This window comes from Dermochelys coriacea, chromosome 10 (assembly GCF_009764565.3).
Source record: "Dermochelys coriacea isolate rDerCor1 chromosome 10, rDerCor1.pri.v4, whole genome shotgun sequence".
Taxonomy (NCBI): domain Eukaryota; kingdom Metazoa; phylum Chordata; order Testudines; family Dermochelyidae; genus Dermochelys; species Dermochelys coriacea.
The window spans coordinates 57,133,540-57,157,830 of NC_050077.1; the positions used below are offsets into that span (position 1 = coordinate 57,133,540).

A 24,291-nucleotide genomic window follows, 5' to 3' on the forward strand; every position below is an offset into this window, starting at 1 on the left:
AGCTGGTGTAAATTGATATTGCTCCTCTGACATTCAATGGAATGATGTTGATTTATGTCAGTTGCGGAGCTGGCCCTTGTTATTTAGGATGTATAGGGTGATAGATTTTATTTTTAAAGTTGCAAAAAGAAAAGGAGTACTTGTGGCACCTTAGAGACTAACAAATTTATTAGAGCATAAGCTTTCGTAAGCTACAGCTCACTTCATCGGAATCCCCTAGCCTTGATTGTTCTGCTGTTATTATGATGTAGTTAACTCTTGTTGCACTGAAGCCATTCCTGAATTTCCAGAGCTAATACGTTCTGTATTTCAAACCTAACATTATAACTTTGATTAGTGTTTGGCAGTGGGGTAGCATTCTGTCCCATCCTTACAATTATGTCTCGGTAACTCTCAGTGGTATTTCTAAGGTGTATAAGTGTGTGTGTGTCATTGTGTTTATTTTAAAACAATATTTGAATTCCCTTGGAGATCTCGGGGGGGTGGGTGAACAAAAAAAGAGATGGCTGTTTGGGTGGAAGCATTGTTTTAGCAAGCTCATTATAATGATTTAATAAAGATAAAGCAATTTGTGACACGTGGATGTGGCTTTGGCACAATGTATGGCCAACTAGGAGAGACTTAGGCTTCAATGCCTCCATCAGCCAAACAGATACATCTCTGTAGACAGAGGGTGCATAATGACCAGGCAGCTTCTATGTCAGACCTTTAGTACGCTGTCTTCCGCTATACAGAAAACTGCTCCTTCACCTGACATAAATATATGAAAACCAACACACAGTTTCAGCAATAGCTCTCTTTTCACTGCTTTTTTCCAAAATAAAGTAGATACAGATGAATTAGTTAATCAATGGTACTTGTTGCTTTTGTAGAATTCTGAGCCCATTCCTTTGAAATCTATCACTTCTCAGTAGAGAAATTTGACATGCTGGTCTAGTTCTTTGTGTGATATCCCATAATCTTTCTATGTACACCCACATGCATTTTTGGTGTCTTGGACGTTGTTGTTGTTTAGTTTCAAGAATATTGCAGCTGGGACTAAGACGCAAGTTAAAATACCCAGTAATGGAAATAATAGAATTGTATGTAGATAGGAAGAGAAAATAAACAAACCATAGATGGAATGAGTTTTAAATATAAGCTAAGATATAACTGTGGCCAGCTTTTAACATTTCATGCAAGTGTTTGAGTTTCAACTGTGTTGAATCTGAGCCCAGTAAATAGAATAATACAAAGCTATTGTGAAAGGGAAATGACTAAATTTGGTTTATTGTATTTCTCTTGAAATATCGTTTGATTGAAAAACTGACAGTTCAGTAACAAAGGTTTCAGAGTAGCAGCCGTGTTAGTCTGTATTCGCAAAAAGAAAAGGAGTACTTGTGGCACCTTAGAGACTAACAAATTTATTAGAGCATAAGCTTTCGTGAGCTACAGCACAATGCATCCGATGAAGTGAGCTGTAGCTCACGAAAGCTTATGCTCTAATAAATTTGTTAGTCTCTAAGGTGCCACAAGTACTCCTTTTCTTTTTCAGTAACAAAGTTGCTTATTTTGGACAACTGTTACTCCATTAACTCCACAAAGCTCATGAATGTATTCTTTCCTTGGATACTTCAGATTTTAATGTTATGACCATGGCATAAATGTACTCATTTGTGTCTTGATCTTACATTTCTGTGGTGCTCATCACTGTAATACCAACATTAGGGCCAGAGCCGGGTGAAATTTTTCTCACAAATAGGGTATTTGCCAAAAAATCCATTTTTTGGTCAACCCACAATTATTCACAGATTTGACATGAATTTGTGAAATAGTTTTGGCCCCAAATTTTTGGGGGACTTGGATTGTGTGTGGCGGACTAAACAGGGTGGTTGTTTTTTTATTAGATAATTTTGTTTTTCAATTTTTGGATTCAGTTGGACCTGACTTTTTAAAAAAAAAAATCAGAACATCCAAGTAATCAAAAAGTCCCAGCAATATTCACCCAGATCTACGTGGGACTTGATCCTACCAAGCCATTACTCATGATCCCCTGTAGCAGGATACCTTGCATGACTTTTGGTGAGCGAGTAGATAAGTCACTACAGTAGTGCTATTCCACATGCTGCACAAAGTAGCTGAGGCAATTGGCATGCTTAGCTCCAATGTGTTCACTGCCTGCGTCTGTCTATAATATGGGAAGGGCCAGGCAATCCACATGGTGATTGCTCAGAGGCATATTCACTAGTGACTTTTGCTGTTGAGGTACCTCTCATGGCAAGATTTCTACTGAAGAACAGGTGTTTTGACTGCACAGGACAGCCACAATTCTTCTACTGTGCTTCTAATTCCTAACCTACGTAGCAGAAAAGATGCTTTCTGTAACGTAGCTTTTTGTATCTGAGCTTGGGACATCTTTATTAGACTTTTAAAAGCAATTAATAAAGAAGAAAGTGATAATGATCGCATTGGAAATCATAATATAACACCCCTGTTCTTTATTTTAATAGATGTGTCCTGAAAGCAGCAGAAATATCAGAGAGGTACAGTGTGCATCATACAACAACAAACCATTTATGGGTCGATTTTATGAGTGGGAACCTTTTGCAGAAGGTAAGAAGTCAAATCCATTTTATGGTTATTACATGTAGTGCATTTTGGAAATGGAAACATCTTTAACTCAGGAAATATCAACAGGCTTTAACTGTCCTTAAACCCTGTTGACCTTCCTCTCTTCATCCACTGTAGTATATGTGACTGATAAAAGCCTAACACCAATATTTCCCAGTTACCTCCTTATTTAGTACAACCAGAGATGACTGTTCTGTATCTTCTCTTTTGCTTTCTTGGGGGCTATGTCCTCAACTGGTGTAAACAGAGTGTCACTCCATTTAAGTAAACGGAGCTAAACAATTTTACATCAGATTAGCATCTTGTTCATGGTTTTTACACATCCTACTCAAGATTCTCTGGGTAATGCATTCTCTTTCTATGGACATCTTCAGCAGTTGGGGTGGGGAATAGCAGAGAATAACTGTGCTAGGAATTTGCCCAGCTGGGACTAGAACTGAACACCCTGGGATATAAAAGCAACAGCAGCTTACTAATAGCTTGCCATCTCTAGTAGGAACTTGGCCCGGAGGTGAAGGGGGTTAGAATCCCTCTCTTCTAGGACATATATATATTTTGAACTTTGAGGTTGCAATTATTTATTTATTCATCTTCGTGTAAGCAATAGTTGGGCCCCCCTCAGGCGAGATCTGTGATTATCACTGTATAAATATTTATGGTGTATATAGAAATGTATTCTTCAAATATTTCTTTGTGGCTGAGAGGAAGCTAGTTCATGTTATGTTTTATTAACTTTGTCAAAAAGGCGGTGAAGACATCAGTGGAACAAAGAGAACTCAAACACAGAGAAGTATGTGCACTATCAGGGCAAGATCCTCCCTTCTGAGTGCTGGGTAAAAGAGCTGGGTAAAAAGCCTTGTATCTGGCTGCAGGAGGATTTCTCAGGTTGCAGAGATTGTGGAAGACAACTGGTGGGCTGCTTCTGAGTACCGCTCATATGGTCTGGTGTAGGTGATGTCTCAGGGTTTGGACTGCATCACTATGGAGTTTCTAGACAGTGCTGTGGGCCTATTATGTTCTAGCTTCTGGAGCAGCTCCGGATTACAAGGGAGCAAAGGAGACTTAAAGTCATCACTGTCCCCCTTCCCACTGGACTATGATTTCTGTGCTGCACCTCTGAGTGTAGCAGAGACTGTCACCCTGAAATTTGAAAGTGGAGGATGTTAAGAAGAGTTTTTTGATCCATCCATTTTCCTCTTTTAGTAATTATTTTAAATCTTTACCTCAGGCCACTCATTCTGGCAGTTCTCAGCTCTGAAGAGCCCTGTATTATTCCTGTCACTTGGATTGCGGTAGCACTGCAAAACATGCAGCAAAGAGATGGACCCTGCCCTGAGAAACTCGCGATCTAGGGAAGAGAATGTATTTGGATGTTTTAATTAGATTTTTTTTTCTTACTAGCTGTGCTCCCTGCTTCAACTGCCCCTTCTTCAACATAATGCAACACTCAGTAGTTGAAGGTTCAGAGTAGCAGCCGTGTTAATCTGTATTCGCAAAAAAGAAAAGGAATACTTGTGGCACCTTAGAGACTAGCACATTTATTTGAGCATAAGCTTTCGTGAGCTACAGCTCACTTCATCCAAAAGCTTATGCTCAAATAAATTTGTTAGTCTCTAAGGTGCCACAAGTACTCCTTTTCTTTTTTTCAGTAGTTGAAGTAACACATTATACCACAGCCAGAGTGACTTGAATAGATGGCTTCTTAGTAGCTAAATCTACTTTAGTGGATACTGTGACCCTCTCTTTTGATTAATGTCTGTAGGAATTTCTCTCTCTGTATCAGGCTTTTCAGTCACATCAGCAGGTTCCAATGGAGCTATCTATAACAGTCATTAATTCAAAGAGGTATTTTTATTTTCACACTCTGCCCCTTTAAAACCTGAAGTCAGCGTAGCCACAATGTTGCCTGTTTTGTGCATATCTTCCATTTAGAGATCTTTTGTGTTCTCTTGTTAAATCGTCTGGACTGAACCTACTAATTAGCTACTTGGGTTTGTTTTACTTAATCCCAGGTTTAGCACTATGCTGTTGATGGAGTAGCATTGCTTTCCCTAATCCAAACAGGAAAAAAATTCCTAAGATTTTTCTTAGAATGTCATAAGCATTCTCTTTGCCACTTTGGGAGTCTAGTATCTTCGAGCCAAAGATTAATTTATTTTTTTCTCTCTCCTCATCCAAAAATGTCTAGCAAATGGAGAGAAAGAGAAATTGTTTCATATTGATGTTTAATCATGTTTTAACTAATGATTTGTGTCTTTGTAGCACTATAAATTGAGACTCACAAACATTCCTTACTTAGTATAGGAAAATTCATCTACTAGGTAGCTACTAGATTGGATTATAAAAAATTCCTGAATAATAATAATAATAATTAATAAATAAAGTGATGCATTTTCAAATGCACCAATTTCTTCTTGGGTTGCAATTCTGCACCCAGCATGTTCAATAGAACTTAGATACATGAGAAGACCTACTGAAATACTACATAGTCTGAATTGGAAGACTGGGGCCTTAATTTATAAAAGGCCTCCTTTTAAATGGAAGTGGAGTAGGACAGAATATGCTGAAATACATGTTCAGGGAATGGAATTCTTAAAGTGAGTGAAACACATTTGGAGGGCTAATTGTTTCTTTCCTCTTCCTTGAACTCAGTTATATTTTAACAGAAGTCCTCTTCCTTCCCATTATTCCCCACTACAACCTGCATTTGAAAAAAATGATGGTGCAATTGGGGAACGAGTCTTTACAACTTCTTGGCTGACCATTCCTAAGAACAATATTTTTAAAGGATATGGTGTTGCTGCTCTTAGCTATGAAGAGGAGGTGGAGTATTATTGATTTTTGTAAAAGCCCAGAGGTAGTAAATTGTGACTCCTTTGAAGGTGAACATGTGGGCCTGCTGACATGGAATACAAATCAACCTGCTGTATGGTGGAGGCAGGAAAAAAGATTTCATTTCAGCGAGAGAGGGTCCCAGCAAGCTGGCTCAGTGCAGGGCTCTTCTATTTCTATACCACTTCTTGAAGGGCACAGCTTGGAAGAGGTACTCATTGCTGGAAAAAATCTGTGGTTCACATATTTTTAATCACATTAGTCTTGATTTTTATATATATATATATAAAATAAGGGAGCTGTCCTACTGCTAAAGGTTGCTTATCTACAATATCACCTGATGAGATGGATAAAGTAAGTTTCAACAAAAATATGTATATCCATGCAAGTCTCTTGTAATTAAAATCACACTTGTTTCAATCTCCCCCTTTTTATTTGCTGAGTGTGAAATTGTAATTTTGTTGGAAGTATTGCATAAAGTGATTTAGGAATCTAAGAATTTACAAGTATTGACAGGCTCTAGTTGTTATTGGTACTGAATATAAGAGGAACTGCCCTCATTTAGCTGAAGCTTAACTCATAATCTTTTCATTTCTAAACTTTCATGGGTTAGCCCTTTAAAATACTGTAAGGAATGATTGTTTGGTTATTTAAATAGGCATGACATTTTCCCAAAGAACTTTCAGAGGTACTATACCTCCAGAAAGAGAATGCAATATATTGGCTACAGATCAGTACACTATATTGGTCATAGATGCAGTATGCTGGCCATAGAATAGCATGGCTTATTTTTCTGAGCTATAACTTCTTGCTTGTTATCTGTTCACCCAAGTAATGAATTACAAACATACTCACTACATACATCACAGATAGTCACTCTCTATATCAAAACTGTTCTCCAGAACAGGGAATCCATCACAAGTACTGATTTGGGCAATTCCCCTCTCTCACATTTTAATCATTACATGCAGAGCCATAAAACTCCTCCAGTTGAATGCACAATGGCACAACCTCCATCTTCAAAGAGCAGAAGATTGAATTCTTCAGTCCTTCCTTGACTTTTTCTTGGGGGAAACTCCCACTATGGTCCAGGAGTGTTGCAAGAGCGTGAGGGGTCTTTTTTCCTGACCCAGAAATAGACACATACCTCTTCATGCCTTCTCTGTGCTAGGAAATAGCATCACTTCATCAACTGCTTTAGCTGAAAAGGTGTAAGCAGAGGCATAGTTGACCTTGCCTACCTGTACGGCTAAACTTGGGTCAACACCAGATGAGCTAAACAGTTGCTAACACTTGAGTGGTGAAATGGTGTAAACTTCAGTCCTGGCTTTAACTCCAGCGGCATGCTACAATTAGTTTTACTTCTGTATTTAAAAGCATCAACAGGGAAGTTTCTACAGTCGATGTTGTGTTGTGTTTTAATTTAAATTTAAATTTTACCCTGTGGTATGTGGTGGCATTGAGGGAAAACCCAGAGAGCTGAACCCATTTCACCCACCACATTGTGCAATCATGAAGAAGCAAGGCAAGGAACACTCCTAGCACATGAGTGCTAAGAAGGAGGCCTCTAGACACAAGATGGCCCCAAAGGATCATGATACATAGGGGTTGCCAGGTGTCTGGTTTTCAAATGAACGCCCAGTTGAAAAGGGACCGTGGCAGCTCTAGTCAGCACAACTGACCAGGCCACTAAATGTCCGGTTGGCAGTGCAGTGGGGCTAAGGCACGTTCCCTTCCTGCCCTGGCTCTGGTGGCTCCTCAAAGCAGCTGGCATATTCAGCTCCTAGGCTCAGGGGTGGCCATGGGGGCTCTGCACATTGTCCCTGACCCGAACAGTGGCTCCGCAGCTCCCATAGGCCAGGAACCGTGGCCAATGGGAGCTGGGGGGATGGTCCCTGCAGGCTTGGGCAGCACGCAGAGACCCCTGGTCCCTCTGCCTAGGAGCCAGACATGCCAGCCACTTCTGGGAGCTGCCTGAGGTAAGTGCCACCCGGCTGGAGCCCAACCCCCCCATCCCAATTCCCTGCCCCAGTCCTGAGCCCGCTCCCGTACCCCAACCCCCTGCCTCCCAGAGCCCCCCCCCCGCACCGTAACTCCTCCCGCACCCCAACCCCAGGTCTGATCCCCTTCCCACACTCTGAACCCCTCAACCCACCCCCCAGCCCAGAGCCCCCTACTGCACCCCAAACACCTCATCCCCAGCCACACCCCCTCTGCACCCAAACCCCCAGCCCTGAGCCCCTTCCTGAACCCCTCATCCCTGGTCTCACACTGGAGCCCTCACACACTCCTGCACCCATCCCCCGTGCCCCAGTCCAGAGCCCCCTCCTACACATAGAACCTCTCATTTCTGGCCCCACCCTGGAGCCTGCCCTCCCAGCTGGAGCCCTCACCCCGTCCTAGACCCCAACCCCTGCCCCAGCCCGGTGAAAGTGAGTGAGGGTAGGGGAGAGTGAATGACAGAGGGAGGAGGGATGGAGTGAGCAGCCAGTGGGGCCTTGGAGAAGGGTTGGAGTATGGGGTGGGGCAAGGGTGGTCGGTTTTGTGCATTTAGAAAGTTGGCAACCCTAATGATACACAAGCTTAGGGGTTTGGCCCCATCTCCTTGTATGCATGCTACAATTGACAGCATACAGTAGGCAGTGTGTGTGCTGCTGCTCTGAGGAGGTGCTACTTACACCACCTCCTCTGCACCCCCAGCCCCTTACCCACAGCAGCCCTGTCTCATTCTGCTCTGAGCTAGCAGAGACAACTCAAGGGACTTAACACACAACCACCATCATTTCTCTTTCCTTCCCCCACATTGCACAATTCCAGTGAAGAAGGATTTGGGGGGAGCATTTTGCCCCTAATGTTTATGTTGGAAAAGTGAGAGCACTTAAACCATGATTTTCAGCCCAGCCTTGATGGTGGAGTTATGTATAATTAGTATTATTTTTAAAAAAATTCAAATATTTTTATATCTCCGTTGTTTAGATTGGTGCAGTTGCAGTTCTGAACTGTATTTTATATACTTCTGCTCCAACACAAACTTCTGTCTTTATTTAAAAAAAACCATATTAAAGGGACTATAAACTCTATCAATTTAGACTCTCTAGTTGATGTTGGAGGAACAATGGCACAAAATGGATTTAAGGACAGGTTTTGGGAGAAAAGTCCTATTGTGAAAAGGAAAAGTTTGAATAAAAGGAGGAGTAGAATAAAAACAGCAAGCAATTTTAAAATTCCATAACAACAAATTTTCTAATTATTTAAATCATATGTAATTGTAATCATGTTTGTTTTGGGTTAGGGGGAAAAGGTTCTTTAACCTATAAAGAACCCCTAATATATTTTGATGGCTTATGAACAGGTAACTGAAGGTTCAAGAAGAAGCAGAATTGCTAATTCCTTTAAAAATGTATGGGTTTATCTGACCACAATAGACTTTGTCAAGGCAGATGAACTAATGCTATTTTTTGGTGGGAAAGAGGGGAGGAATAGTTGAATATCCCAGTTCATTTCAGAAAAGCTGTGCAGGTTTAAAGGTGACATTAAAAGTACTTTTTAAATCAATCAAAATCCTACCTCTATAGCAGAATACACAGGTAATCACACATATTCCAAATACATGTTGAAACACAAAGTTTGAAAATCAGTTCTTCCCTGATGCACCTGCCAACTATGGCCGTTGGTTCACTTTCAGTTCCATTTGCTAGTGATATATTAGTTGGTAAACCCTGATTAGCATTTCCAGCACTGGTTTAGATGTGACTGATAATGCAGAGGAAACACAAAACCCTGAACTCAGGACTTGGCAGATAAGTAACGGGAAAGGACTTTCAACTAATAGGCTTTTAAAATACTATGTGTTTTGAATTTGAAAGGCTAAACATATAGGGCTTATTTATGGCTTGTAAGAGCGTCATCTGTGCTAGGGAGGGGAGGGATTGAATGCACATGAGGGGACATGAGACATGCCTTTGAAAGGGCAAAGGTGCTGTGGGTATTGTGTGGGTGGCATTACAATCTGTGCTGGTTCAAGAAGTGTAGCTGTGGTGGTGGGAGTTATTCTAGCATTCTAATTAGGAGAGGTTGGAGAGATTGCTCTTGTGCCCCTTCTCCATTCTACCCTGGCCTTGCTAAATCAGCATGGGGAGCCAGGGAAGGGCTTCCTCTCCTTTTGGTAGGGAACCTGCAAAGGGAGAGGCATAACTGAGCCGTTACTGTGTTGAATGTGAATTCTTTAAGAATTTAGCTTTTTGTTTTTTTATACAAGCGTTGCAGTTTACAGGCAGACTTCCTGAAGAGATCACACCTTACCAGCAAGACAGGTTGGGAACTTGGGAGATGTGATATTCCCAGCACGTTTGCTTCTGATGGCTAGTTGTACTCAACCTACAGTTTCCCGATTTTTAAAATAAGTGTTTCCAATTTTGCAGACCAACGCTTCAAAACTGGGACATTGTAGGTTAAGGAGAACTAGCCCACAAGGAAAAGCTTCAGAAGCCAGCTTTCAGCAATTTTTTTTTGACAAAAACAGAGAATTTGCTTCTTTTTGAAATGTTTCTATTTTGGGGAGAAAAAAATCAGAACCTGAAAAGTTTTCCTGATTCCTGGAGCAGAGTTTCAGCATGGCTGGGAGCGAGCAATCTGAATGGAAGTTACTGCAACCCTGAAGCTGCAGTAGCGGCTATAGAGTAGTGTTGCTCCTGCTGCTTCCTGTTCTGTGGAATATTTCTTCCACCTTGCTTCCCTGGACATCTCTGTTGCCAAACCCAGCTACTCAAGGATGGGGGGATTTACCTCCTGTGCTTTTAAATGTATGAGTATGCAGGCTTCTCCCAACTAACCATTTATGGGATCCTGTAATGATATTTAGGGTTTAACAGATTTTTCAGCATATTTGGACTCTGCTGTTTTTTGTACTGTTTCTTCTATCATCACTTTCACCTCTGCACTCCCTCCTGCAGTTTTTATGTGCATTGAACTCATGCTGGAGCTGGCGGAAGTTCTGTGAGTGCAGTGACATCCTTTTTTAACACTTTCTAGTACCTTAATTTCTAGTTGAAGACGTTCTCCTGCTGAAGTTCTATAGCATATGGGCTCTAAACAAAATTAAATCTATTATTTGCTAAGGCGTGCTGCAGATACTGTACTTGTGCAACTTCAGCATGTTGTAAATGCTTCTTATTCCTCACTGTCCAGAGTGGTTTTAATAGCAAAAAATAGTCTTGGGATTTTATCATTCTGCTCTTCCAGAGCGTTGCGTTTATTTATTCATATTTATTTTACTGGATTTCTAACAAGAAGTTTCACTGTTTGTGATTCAACAAAGACAGCTTAGTATAGCAGGTCATAAAATTAGTAAGTAGTACTCTGTAATAATGGCCTAGTTGAGGTAATTAATGGTGAATTTTATGGAAATCCTGCAGTGCACAAGTAAAGGAGCTCATCTTAATTAATACAATTATGACAAATCTAAAAGGGAATTAAATTGATCTTTTAAAAGTCTCTTTATCGGTGAGTGAGAGGTGTAAATAACATAGCAACAAGGTTTATCAGATGATACTAGACAAAGTCGGTGGGAAATGGCAGGCTAAGAAACCATGCAGCAGGTTCATTGTGGAGGAAGTGTAGAGACAGCCAAAGAAGCACTGGTGGCATTATCTGTGGATCCAAAATTAAATAGAACAAGGGAATGGAGGGTGTTTAGAGGCAATATTGCCAGTGGGCTGAAACTGCAGAGCCGCTCTACTGGTGCTTTCTGACCTGTGGAGGATTCTTTCCCTGGACACTTGAGGAGCGTTCGTATGCATGCTCATTTACTCAGATTTGTGCAGAGGAGAGGGTTTGGGTCTGAGAGGAAACCATGTGACCTCGATCACACTAAAAGGGATATAGCCCTTGGAGTCCCATTGAGTAGATTTTATGGAGTATCCTTAGATCCAACTAATTAGTAAATTGAATCTGCCCAAGACTAGTGATTTCAGGACACTCCTTCCTGGAAATGCTGTGAGTTTGTTAAATTCTTTCTGTCTTGAACTCCAGTCAATCTGCACTCAAAAGCTTCCCTGCACAAGCCATCCTTAGCTGTATTAGCAACTCCAGTTAGTTAAATGACCAGCATCCCCAATCGTTGACACCTGCCTTGCTACCACTTTTTGTTACCACTTACCCTTCAGGATCACTGAGTCACTTGCTTCCACCTCTTTAATAAGGGAAGGGTCTGTGTAGTCATGCATAGGATACTTGTCCTCATACTTAGATGCTTTTGAAAATTCTACTTATGTGCTATTTTCAAAAGTGCCATAGCCACTAAAGAACCCCTCCTTCAGAGCAATGGGGCTTAGGCTTTGAAGTGCCAAAATCATTTTTGACAATTTGGACTGCATTTGGTGCCTGATTGAAAGCCCATTAAAATCAAAGGCAAAGCATCCATTGACTTCAGTGGTGAAGAATCAGGGCTTTACACTGTAGGCTTAGCCTTATTTGAAGTATATTATAGTATTATCTACTTTAAAGTAGTGGGAGCTCCCAGGATAATTTACACAAGTTTCCAAGTCCCATGAATTTTCTCACTGTAAATGAAGCAGGGATATGTTATATATTGCAAACCGGCTGCATTTACCATAGCTCCCCCTGACTTTTTAAAATCAGAGGGTCTAATGCTTCCTTTGGGTTGTCAAATGGTTGTATTGTATATTGCATTTGCCATGAAAATAATGCCCTTTTAAAATTTAAATATATATTTGCATGCTGAACACAGAACCTTTTATCCAAACCTCCTTGAAGTGTGGAAACTGTGATAAAATGGAATAAACTTTCCCTTGTTACAGAATGAAACCTTCCGTACATAGTCCATCTGTACTATCAAGATTGAAAAATTGGTGCTCCGATGTAAATGTAAATATCTTGTCTATTTACAGAGTTCTGTAGTAGATCAGCGCAGCCAGGTTACCATATAATTTCTGACAAGGTTTCATGGCAACTTTTGCATTGTCTTACTCCTGTCAAAACGAAACAAACAAAAAACCATCCCCGAATATAATTAACTTGCTTCCTAATTTATCAGGAATATGGAGTAAGATATCCTAGTAGTGCTGCCCCAAGTACCTGGCCTGTCTCTGCAGTGCCAATATTCATTCAGGCACTTCAGAGAACACCACTGCAGACTTTTAGATGACAGAAGCATCTGCACAGTGCAACAGCAAAATAAACCAAAATCAAAGTCTGTATTCAAATAACGTGAAGAGTGAATTAAAAAAGCAAAAGCGAAGATACACATTTAATGAAGAATATCAACTTTATCCTATTATGTCATGATACTGTAGAAGTCCACTAAGAGCGGATGCTGTAGATGTATGTACCCAAAATATTGCAATATCAAAGACAATGATGGATCAGTATTATCAATTCAGATTCAATTTTACTTAGTAATTAAAGAGACCTCAGGTATCCAAGCTTGATTGTTATTTATTAATTAATAGTACATTATAGAAAGGCATATACGTTATAAATCTGGAAGTGAAGCTTGCAGCCAATGACAAATGACAGACTGATCACAGTGCTTTCTGGTTGCCTGTTTTACAGTTTTTGAGGATGTCTGCAATTTGGGTTCCTAGTAGTTCCTTTGCTCTGATTCAAATACTGTATATCTCATTTTTCAGTACATTTCCAGACTTTGTATTTCATAAACTTCCTAACTGCATAATTAACATCTGCTGCTTACTCATTATTTTGCTGCTGGTACATTATATTTACATATACGATATACATATTCCCATCTATTGCCATTAAAACATTGCTTGCTCAGTTAAAAGTCACTATATCTTTCTTCACAAGTTTAGCAAGCTTGTATTTTTTCCTTTTTAGTATCATCATAGAAGATTATTGGAGTCTGGTTCATGAGAAAGCTATAGACCTTGTATAAGTCTGGTTCATGGGTCAATAGAAGGAGGACGTAGTTTTAGCTTGATCTTTGAATTCCCAAGGTTTTGTAGATGGGTTCATTGTTTTTTAAATATATGGGGCCAAGATCCTCAGCTGGTGTAAATCATTGCTCCAATTTCAACAAGTTGAGGATCTGGCCCACTGTGCTTTTGATTTGATCTCCCTACAGAAGATTTCTCACTAGGGATTTTCTTTTAATTTTGTTTGTTTTCAGTTCATGTAGGTTTGTATGCATTGACCTTCACTTTGAATTTTATGTAAAATTGAACAAACTAACTCAAAATCTCAAAGTGAAATGCAGCTGAAATGGTTTAATTTTAACAAATCAGATGAAACAGCAAATTTTTCGTCATCTTGATGCAGATTAGTGAAGTCTGCTCAAAACTGGGCCCTGTTTCAATTCAAAGCTTTGTGAATTTTAGTGAGCTTTTACATGCATCCATTTTCAGTTTTGATAAAAAAGAACAAGGAGTCCTGTGGCACCTTAAAGACTAACAGATTTATTTGGGCATAAGCTTTCATGAGTTTTTTACCCACAAAAGCTTATGCCCAAATAAATCTGTTAGTCTTTAAGGTGCCACCAGACTCCTCGTTCTTTTTGTGGGTACAGATTAACATGGCTACCCCTCTGATACTTAATATTGTCTCATTGTACTCCCCTGTCTGTCTGCATCCATCTGTTGTTTCTTACCTTATATGTAGATTATAAGATCTTTAGGGCAAGGATTGTTTTTTGTTATGTGTTTGCACGGTGCCTGGCACAATGTGGGTCCTGGTCCATGTCTAGGGCTCCTAGTTGCTATGGTAATACAAATAATAAATAATTGGAAATGAGAGATTTGCACCCAGAAGAGGAGTAGTATATGACTCATATATCACTAAATATATCTCTAGAGGGTAAGCTACAAATATGGCTTCAGTTTAGGTATGGGACAAGGCTATAAGAAACATATGATCCTGCCTCAGTGCATGAGGTGGAACTAGAAGACCTCTTGATGTCCCTTTCATGCCTACATTTCCTTGATTCTATGATATCTATGTCAAATTTTCAGCTGTGACTTCCCAGTTTTCCACTTACTCAAGTGTGTGGTCATCTGTTTTCCCTTCATAATCAGGTATTTGCATGTAGAGACCCAGCTACGCTCTTTGCATGAACAATTTTCCAGTACTTAACACTTGCTAGTGTATTTTTTTAACCTGGTTTAAAGCCAGCTAAATCTTTGGCCCATAGAATTCTGTGTGGAGTAGTAAATCAGTAAATGCTCTGTGCTAACCCTGAATATTTTATTACTTGTTTAAATCAGCTTAGTATGTTGATTTTTTTCTCATTGCATGTTTGAAGTGTGCATAAGTGATGTGATTGTATATATAATATACAAATTATTTTTACATATTTATATACACATTATTACAAGCATTCCTTTGGCACCCATTTTCATGTGTGGGGGTATCTGTATATATAATATCTTCATTAATAAAATGACCTGTAGGATTTAACTTGATTATTTGGAGATGAATTGTGTCAGTTTTATCATCTTACATCTTTTGGATTGGAGAGTAGAACTTTAGCTTCTGATGGCTGTAGAATATTTTCAAGTCCTCATTTTGTCCATACGCAAAATATAGTAAGGTAGGCCATGATGATGTATGTTTCCTGCACACCTGTGATTTCTTGGCTGGGAGAGTGCAAGCCCTCTGAGGCAAAGGTAATTTAGTCCTGGCTTACAAATTCTTGGCTTTTCCTGAACAATGCCTGCCAGTTGTATTTGTGACTCAAGATTTGATATGTGAATTAGCATTCACTTAGTTCTTGGTGCAAAACTTTGACATTTTCATAGCAACTTTTTTCAAACAATAAAATAAGTCTTCCTCTCTGTTTTCCTTAGCAAATTATTTTTAGTTAGTGGACATGCAGATGTTTTGAATATATACACAGTATCTCAAGACACAATCCAGCTGTGCTGCAATTCCTTCAGCTGTAAGGTATTATATCCAATGGGCCAGATGTTTTAAATCTCCATTTCTCAAGGCAACAGACCTTATCCCTACCACACTCTTTATCTCCACCTGTTAGAAGTCTTTTTGATTGCTTTTTTTTCATTTTTGGATTAGTTGTTGTTCTTAAAGCTTATGCTTTAATTGCATACACTGTTTTAAAAGCCATTTTTTTTGTTATCCCACATTACATGAACTACTGTAATCAGCCAGATTCACCAGAGATAACAAACAGAGAGGTTTGGGGAGATTGTAATGAACAGATGGTATTTCTGTTAGTTAGTTACATGGTGGATACCACCCTTCTGCAGTTATACAAATGAGCACATAGGTGACAACACTATTTGAGATTTATGACGTGTCCTCTTAAGAAAGCAAATGGATGATTTTTTACCCTAATTTTTTGTTGCATTTAGGGTCTGCGTAGAAAGCAGCTCTCTGGGTTCTCAAATCTCTTACTTTCTCCCCGAACTAGCTCACCTCACAGAAGCATGCAAACCAAACACCAAAATCTGGCTATATATACATATACATAATTTTTTTTTAAAACAATCTTCTAAACAACCACCTAGATGTCACTCCATTCACAGCCTCTGTCATCACATCCCATACTGTTGCTACAGGTACAGACACACTTTTGGTAGGCATCATAGTATATCGTAATAACTTGAGACTTAGAAAATAGTCCAGTGTGTATGGAGAGAAAACATTGCAAAAATATCATTCTTAATCTTTATTATGGAAACATACAGCTTCAGATCTTCAGTTATTGCTGAAGTTATATACTAACCATAATGGAATATTCTTTCATTTTCCTGCTGAACTAGGATATTTTAAAGTTTGGATGTTAACCCCAGGTAGTTCAATACCAAAGTAGCTCTAAAAACAAGTGCGGTTTAAACTGGTTGTAGTATATTAATAGAAAATTGAAAAGGAGAAATGGTCTGTATCAAAAGATTTTCTAAAAGATATTCCTGAGTTTTTAAAGGGGGCTGCGAATGGGTTTAGGTGGTCAAGTCCCACTGAATTCAACAGAACATATTTTAAAACTGTTGAACTGTAAGAACAGAAACCATTTAAATACAAACACAAAGTATGCTTATTAGTATCATGCCTGTTCTTTTTGCTTCATGGAATCTTGATTTGTGAATGGATCAAAGAGAAAGCAGATGGGAGTTGGCAGTTTTAAAACTGTGGCTATGTTAAAATATCTGAGGCATTTCTCAAATTTGATCCTTAATCAATATTCCTATTTCCTGGCCATTGGTTATGTGGAATTTAGACAGTTGTAAATATTCTGTATATTACTGAAATATATAATCCCTTCTGTAGGAGGCTTTAATAATAAATACGCATGGAGACTTATATACTTTGCAACTGATTGCTTCAACGTGGCAGCTTATCTTTCATGGTATTTGTCAAGCTGTCTGGAGTGGCTCACGACTGTGAGTACCAACCTCAGGGCAGGCTGTCAAGAAACAGGGCATGAATCCCTGTTGTGTGCTCTGTAATTACATTTCTCCAACCAAGCATCAAGTGTGAACTCCTCAAGCACTGGAGCAGCCTTAACATGGAGGCAGACCGTCCCCTTGGGCACTCCAGTCTATCTTGCCACCCAGGCAAGCCTGCCTTTGTGATAGATGGTCCTTTCCACCAAAAATCACAAAAATACTCAATATCCCAACGGACCAGTCACTTGCCCCAGATCAATTGTACTTCAGGTTTCAAATCACAGATGCTTGACGTTTGTAATAAACTAACTAAAGTTTTATTAATTATGAAAAGGAAATAAGAGTTATTTACAAGTTTAAAGCAGGTAAACATACACGCACACAGATGAGATACAGTCTTAGGTTCCAATAGATGATAGTAGCTGCTATAATATACAAACTTTATATGTCCTTTAGGGCTAACCAACACTAAACAACTGCAGGCCCCTTGCTTTGCTTCAAAATCTTCACCCCTCAGAGTTCAAGCAGCACAGGGATAACAATCCCACATAAAAAGGGATTGTTATTCCTTTCCCCCAGCGTTCAAGTTGGGATGGGATGAGCACTTGTGCACTGTACCTTCTTCAAGAGTGTGGGGGAAGCAATCAACAAAGTCTTTTGTCCATTGATGTTTCACAATGACTTGTCTGCTGACTGTTTTGTTGCGGAGGAGATAACACCTCTTGTGGTGAACTAGTATTTCACCCTTGGTAATGCTTCTCCCCTGACTGGGGTGGGGGGTTTACAGTGTTAGCAAACATTTTTATACTTATGGAGCAAACACTTAAATAAATCTTATAACATGGGATACAGATATTATAAGTAAGATTAAGACATAAAGCATTCTACAAGCATTTCATAATGTCTAAACCCTAAATGTTCTTATGACTCTAATTTATATTAACAATACTAATACACAGGCGAGCCAGACTGGTTTCCTGCTATCCATTTGTCAGTGTTCATTGGGGCTCAGGGGACTTGATATAAGCTAGCACCTGTTCTGCCAGCATCACAGTTTTCTTCCTTATTTTTTTTTTTTTGAAACAACACTTTACATCTTTTTGTGTTGGTATAGTGCCAGCATCTAGCACAATGGGGTCATGATCCATGATTGGGTCTCCTAGATTGCAATTCAAATAACACATTCAGATTTATTCAATGTTGCTGATTCAAACAAGCCATAATCCACAGTATAAAATCATATCTCTTCCTACTGTAGCAGGCCACTTACTGAAGATAATCTAGAAAAATGAGCAGACAATGAGTTATAGTATGGAATGGAAAGTTTCTCCCCCTATCCACATAACTCATTGCACCTCCCTTACAGATGCTACAAACTGTGTAGCAAATACTTTGTGTGGTAATGAAAATTATTAGAACAGAACAGAATGTGGATGAAGGGTGTGATTTTTTTCAAAAGCACCTAAGTGGGTTAGCAGCACAAATCCCAATAACTTTCACTTAAAGTCAAGATAGACTAGGGGAGTGTTTGAATAGATCATTCCTACTAAAAGTGATATCCAGTGACAGAGTGTTAGAAACATTACCTGAAATGAAAAAACTATGGATTTGTTTTGAAATTGTATTATTTCCGTGATTAGTCAATGGTTTATCTTCAGACTAGAGACATATGATTGCATCTCTGTGGAAGAGGAGGCTAGGACTGAACTATATATGTGCTTGCAAGTCAGAGTTGAGATAAATTGCCAAACCTGTGCACAGTGATTTACACCAGGTGATCTATACCAGGCTTGATGCAGTACTTTTAATCTTAAACTTTCATGAGTACAGAAAGTAGAACATAAGATTAATATTCAGCACCCATTTGACAAGAATTTAGGACAATATGGAATTCTTTGCTGGGGCAAAATTATCCCTTTCATCTGTGGAACATTTACATATGTGAGGAGAGCCAAAACTGAAGACGAGTCCTGAACAGATCTGAAAATGATCCCTTTATTCAGCAAAACCTGTCATTTTACCTTAAGGTAAAGATTTCAGATCTAGTCTCAGTATTTTTAAACCTGAAGCTATGATGGATTACCCCGCACAAGTTGTAAAAGGGTTAATGTAACCAGCCAATTAACCAGCCTGGGTATACCTGGAGGGTGGCCCATGGCTATTTAGAAATGAAGCCCAGCTATGGAAGAGCAGGCTTTTGTCTCCATAAAGAGCAGGAAGAAAAGGAGTACTTGTGACACCTTAGAGACTAATAAATTTATTTTATTTATTTATTTTAGTCTCTAAGGTGCCACAAGTACTCCTTTTCTTTTTGCGACTACAGACTAACACGGCTGCTAGTCTGAAACCTGTCATAAAGAGCAGGGAGAGCCTAGCTGTGGGGGTGGAGAAGCCCAGGAGAGGAGGTGAGAAGTGCCTTGTCTCTGGAGAGCAGCTTGAAAAGAAGTGGGGGGGTGGAAATAGAGAAGAGTTGATAGGCTTCTCCAGGGACAAGCTGGAAGCCTGACTGAGATGGGCTCTGTGCTAGCACTTGGATTGGGGGGATTGATAGAACTAGGGAGAAGGATCAGCACCAGCAGAGGCATGCCTTCACCAAGGTGACTATCTGCTGAGCCCAGCCATGCTGAAAGTTTATTTTGTCTCTGTATTTTTTCTTGGACTTTGATAAAGGACTATGTGGCCTCAGAAGGGTTGGATTCTGTAAAGTGGTCTGGTCAGAGGGCCAGAATACTCCTATGGCCAGGGTAGTCCATAAGAAGGTGAGGGGAACTGAGGCAATGCTCCAGCAAGGAGGAGGCATGTTGGGGCAGCAACTTTGTCACAGAAGCAAATCAGTTTGATATGTAATGTTTAGGGTGAAATCAACATTAGTTTAAACAAATAATACAGTTGGGTCAAATTAGATATTCTGCAAATGTAATTTTGAGAGCTACATTTCAAGTTCTCCTGACTGACTGATATGGGAAATGTCTGTTTCATCTTCTGCATGCAGAACTCCCACTGTCAATAAATGCACAATTTCCATGTAGTTAGGGGACACCTTTATAAGAGGAGTGTCCCATTTACTGTACTTTAAGTTCAGCAACTAAAGAAATTGTGAAATTGCAACTATTAATATGAATATTACGTATATTTTTTAAAAAAAGCCAATGTGTGTTTGATGTAGCACTGATTTAGCTTTGTTTCCATTTAGTCCATGAAGCTCCAATAGACCAAGTTTCAGGCAAAGTCAGATTATGTTTTATATTTCCTCCAGAAGAAGAAATTGCCTAATCAATCAATACCATGAAAGTGAAAATGCTGTTGAAAATCATTTAGGATTGTTTTATATGCCCTTTCTGAAGACCTCAAACCACTTCAAAGTCCATTCTAGTATTTCTGGCAAGTGCTATAGTTCTAGTGAACTCTACATATAGAATTTACAAGGGAAATAATAAAACAAATGGATTGCTCTGGCAAAAGAAAGAGAGAAGTTCTTATTGCAAATGGATTTAAATTCTCTGAAATATTAACGGGGCCTTTATTGTGGTTAGAGTGTAAAACTGTTTGTAGCTCATGGTTATTGTTTGTTTGTATTACAGTAGTGGCAGCAGGTCCCCCACAGAGATCAGGACTCCACTGGGCTAGCTACTACAGATACAAATAATCAGACTGGTAAAGCATTGTTGTTTCCATTTTACAGATACGGAACTGGGGCCAGAGATTAAGAACTTGACCTTGCATCCATTGAAGTCAGTAGCAAAACTCCCATTGATGTAGCAGTGGGTCAGCCCTTAAATGACTTGCCAAAGTCACTTGTTGAAGGAGCCTGTAGCAGAGTTGGGAACTGAACCCACATCTTCTGAGCTCCAGTTCAATACTGTCACCACAAGAGCACGTGTCTTTTCGTCTGCTCAGCTTCTAAATTATCCCCTGGTTATTTGTAATCAGAACAAGTCCTTATATAAGTAGATAAAACCAATCTGAAAGAAGAGAAGACAGAAAAAGAACTGATCTTCAGCTACCTAGTTCTACTGCTGGAGATGGTACTGTCATAAATATAAAGGGAAGGGTAACCACCTTTCTGTATACAGTGCTATAAAATCCCTCCTGGCCAGAGGCAACATCCTGTTACCTGTAAAGGGTTAAGAAGCTCATCTAACCTGGCTGGCACCTGACCCAAAGGACCAATAAGGGACAAGATACTTTCAAATCTGGACGGGGAGGCTTTGGTTTTGTGCTCTTTGTTACGTGGTTGTTCTCTCTTGGGACTGAGAGAGGCCAGACAGAAATCCATCTTCTCCAACCCATCTTAATCCAAGTCTCCAATATTGCAACCAGTATAGGGAAGCCAGGCAAGGCGGATTAGTTTATCTTTTGTTTTATGTGATTTTTCCCTGTGTTAAGAGGGAGGTTTATTCCTGTTTTCTGTAACTTTAAGGTTTTGCCCAGAGGAGGATCCTCTCTGTTTTGAATCTGAATACCCTATAAAGTATTTTCCATCCTGATTTTACAGAGATGATTTTTACCTTTCTTTTTTTATAAAACCCTTCTTTTAAGAACCTGACTGATTTTCCCATTGTTCCAAGATCCAGGGCTTTGGGTCTTTGATGATTTTGTAACAAATTGGTTAGAATATTATTTTCAAGCCTCCCCAGGAAAGGGGGTGTGTAGGGCGTGGGGGGATATTTGGGGGAAGACATCTCCAAGTGGTCTCTTTCCCTGTTCTTTGTTTAAAATGCTTGGTGGTGGCAGCATACTGTTCAAGGACAAAGCAAAGTTTGTACTTTGGGGAAGTTTTTAACCTAAGCTGGTAAGAATAAGCTTAGGGGGTGTTTCATGCAGGTCCCCACATCTGTACCCTAGAGTTCAGAGTGGGGAAGGAACCCTAACAGGTACATCTAATGGTCCTGATGTCGTTGCACTTGGCTTTACTACAGAACTTTCAGCATCACTCTTGGCTGCTGCTCAGTAAAGAGCAATGGCATATCATTTTGGTAGTGGAAAATTCTGTGGAAAACACTGAATTACCTAGCTAGAATGGGTTGGTGAGAAATCTGAAGGTGACATCCTGGCCCCATTACAGTCAATAGATAATGTTGCTATTGACTTCAATGAGGCCAGGATTTCATCCTGAGAGTTTCTGCTGACATCAGTACACTTACTGGGTTTCAACCTGGCCCTTCTTTCTGTTCATTTTATTTTTACCAGTGTTGTTTCTAAATGTACATTAAGATGGGAAATTATGGGAAACATAATCTCTGTGGCCTGCTTTGATAATGACAGGTTTCAGAGTAGCAGCCGTGTTAGTCTGTATTCGCAAAAAGAAAAGGAGTACTTGTGGCACCTTAGAGACTAACAAATTTATTAGAACATAAGCTTTCGTGAGCTACAGCTCGCTTCATCACGAAAGCTTATGCTCTAATAAATTTGTTAGTCTCTAAGGTGCCACAAGTACTCCTTTTCTTTTTGTTTTGATAATGTCTGTCTCTCTCTTCCTCTACTGTTACCTACAGTGCCACTTTCATGCAGCATTCATGGCTACTGCATTAACAAAAGTTCAGATGATGGTGGTCCTGAGAAACCTTATGGTCAAAAGGTTCAACTGCACATCATCCTAGTCTATGCTTTTTCCTATGAAATAGTCTCTGATTTCATTTAACCATTTGAAAATATGCACCGATATATAACTTCTACGAGTTCTGAGTGTCTACCTCGGCCATGGTGTAGCACTGCTATGATAGCTAATTATCATTAATCCCAAAGTGATTTATAAATTTATGCAAGAGTGGTAAAATTTAAGGATTCCATGATTGTGTGTGTTGCTGGTGGTGTGATCTCCTGTAATGAAATAAACAAATTAAGTGAATGAATCCAGATGCTACCAATTATATTTTATGTATTAAGAATATTACTTGTTGAAACCCCCTGAAACAAACAAGTTATAGGCACCTAATTTTCAGAAGCCAGATATAATAAGGAAATTGTCAGGTTAAAATTATATATATATATATATATTTGAAAGAGGTCTTTATGTGGCGAATAACACTAACGATTACTCAAACTTGAAAGTATTTTAAAAATCCAATCAATTTTTTAATTATTCTGTTTGTTCAAGCTGAAAAGTCGGTCTCATTTTAGTTTAGAGTCCTTTATTAATGATTTTCACTTCCAGGTTTCTCAGCTCTAGCCTAGTGCTGCAAAGTTTAGAGTTCAAACACAGATGGGGAGATGATTCTTTGTGTGTGTGTGTGTGGGGGGGTTGAGTGTTAAACTACTTCCACTGGAACTTTAAAAAAAATAAATTATTCCTATTGGTCTTACACTATGTAAACATTTATTTTTACAAAACTTAAACTCTATGGCAAATTCGACCTGATAGTGTTCCTTTAATAATGACAAATGGAAGTGCATGTTCAAATCCAGGCATAAAACAAGCCCTGCACAAAAACCTTTCTTGGCAGCCACAGATGCTGTCTGTCTTGCATAGTAAGGTAAAGTGGTGACAAGTTATGCACAGAACTACTGTGAAATATTGTGTGGTGTTTTGCTCTGGTTACATGCTGCATATATGTAATAATTTCATTGGATGCAGTGATAACTCACTGCAGTGTTAACACATTACAACATAGTGGAGTAAATGATGTATGTTACCAATATAACGTGGATTTTTAATCTTGGGGAAAACTTCATAAATAAAAATGTACTTTTTGTAAGGGTTATTTATGCATGGGCTGTGTTTATTTCATAATACATTGCCAAATGGATGACTCTCCTACAGTTTTATAACTTCTGGAGAAGAATCTATTAGTAGTCAAATTAATATATTTATAATTTTTTTAAGGGATGGAAGAGGAACCATGTCCTTTTAAAAAAAATGGGTATGCAAAGTGCTTCCCATTGTGTCATGCTTGTGAAATATTCTGTGCTAATTTCATTGTGTAAGAGCTGTAAACGGTATTTATGATGACCAGATTTTTTGGGGGGAGAGAAATAAACACTGAAATTAGCTGTTGACTAACACTGAATTACCGAAACCATACATGAAAGACATGTCTGGTTTCAATGGTTGGATCAAGATAAAATTGAAAAACATAGTGTTCTTCTGAAACACATTAATGTTTGAGAAAAGATTGTGTTTACAGGGTATTGTGAAGGGATATGTCAGGACAGAGAGAAGTGAGGAAAGGAGACATACAGTATCTGTTTCTCAGGGGTAATTTGATTCTCTTGCTCTAATCAGTTGCCACCATTTGTTAGAAAAATACTTTCTTACACTAATAAGCCAAAAATAGATTCTTTGATACTTAAAACCTTACATCACTGAGTAAAGCAGTGAACAGCTTTCTCAATGTCTGACTTAGTCATGAGGCAAAGCATTTGACAAGAAGCTCCACAGTATGCGACCCAACATGAGGTACAAAGGTTTATGGGCCACAGCTTTTAGCCCTTAGGTAGCCTCATTGGGCCTTATTGGTGGCATCCTAAGAAT

General features: G+C 39.2%; 1 protein-coding gene across 3 annotated transcripts in view; it reads left to right on the plus strand.

Moving 5' to 3' along the window:
* THSD4 (thrombospondin type 1 domain containing 4) overlaps window positions 1-24,291 on the plus strand; it is a 600,466-nt gene that overhangs the window by 123,269 nt on the left and 452,906 nt on the right. For all 3 annotated transcript variants that reach the window (XM_043493644.1, XM_038420562.2, XM_043493645.1), the window contains one exon: window positions 2,490-2,592. In XM_043493644.1, coding sequence (XP_043349579.1) covers window positions 2,490-2,592 — 103 coding nt within the window. The remainder of the gene's footprint in view (window positions 1-2,489; window positions 2,593-24,291) is intronic.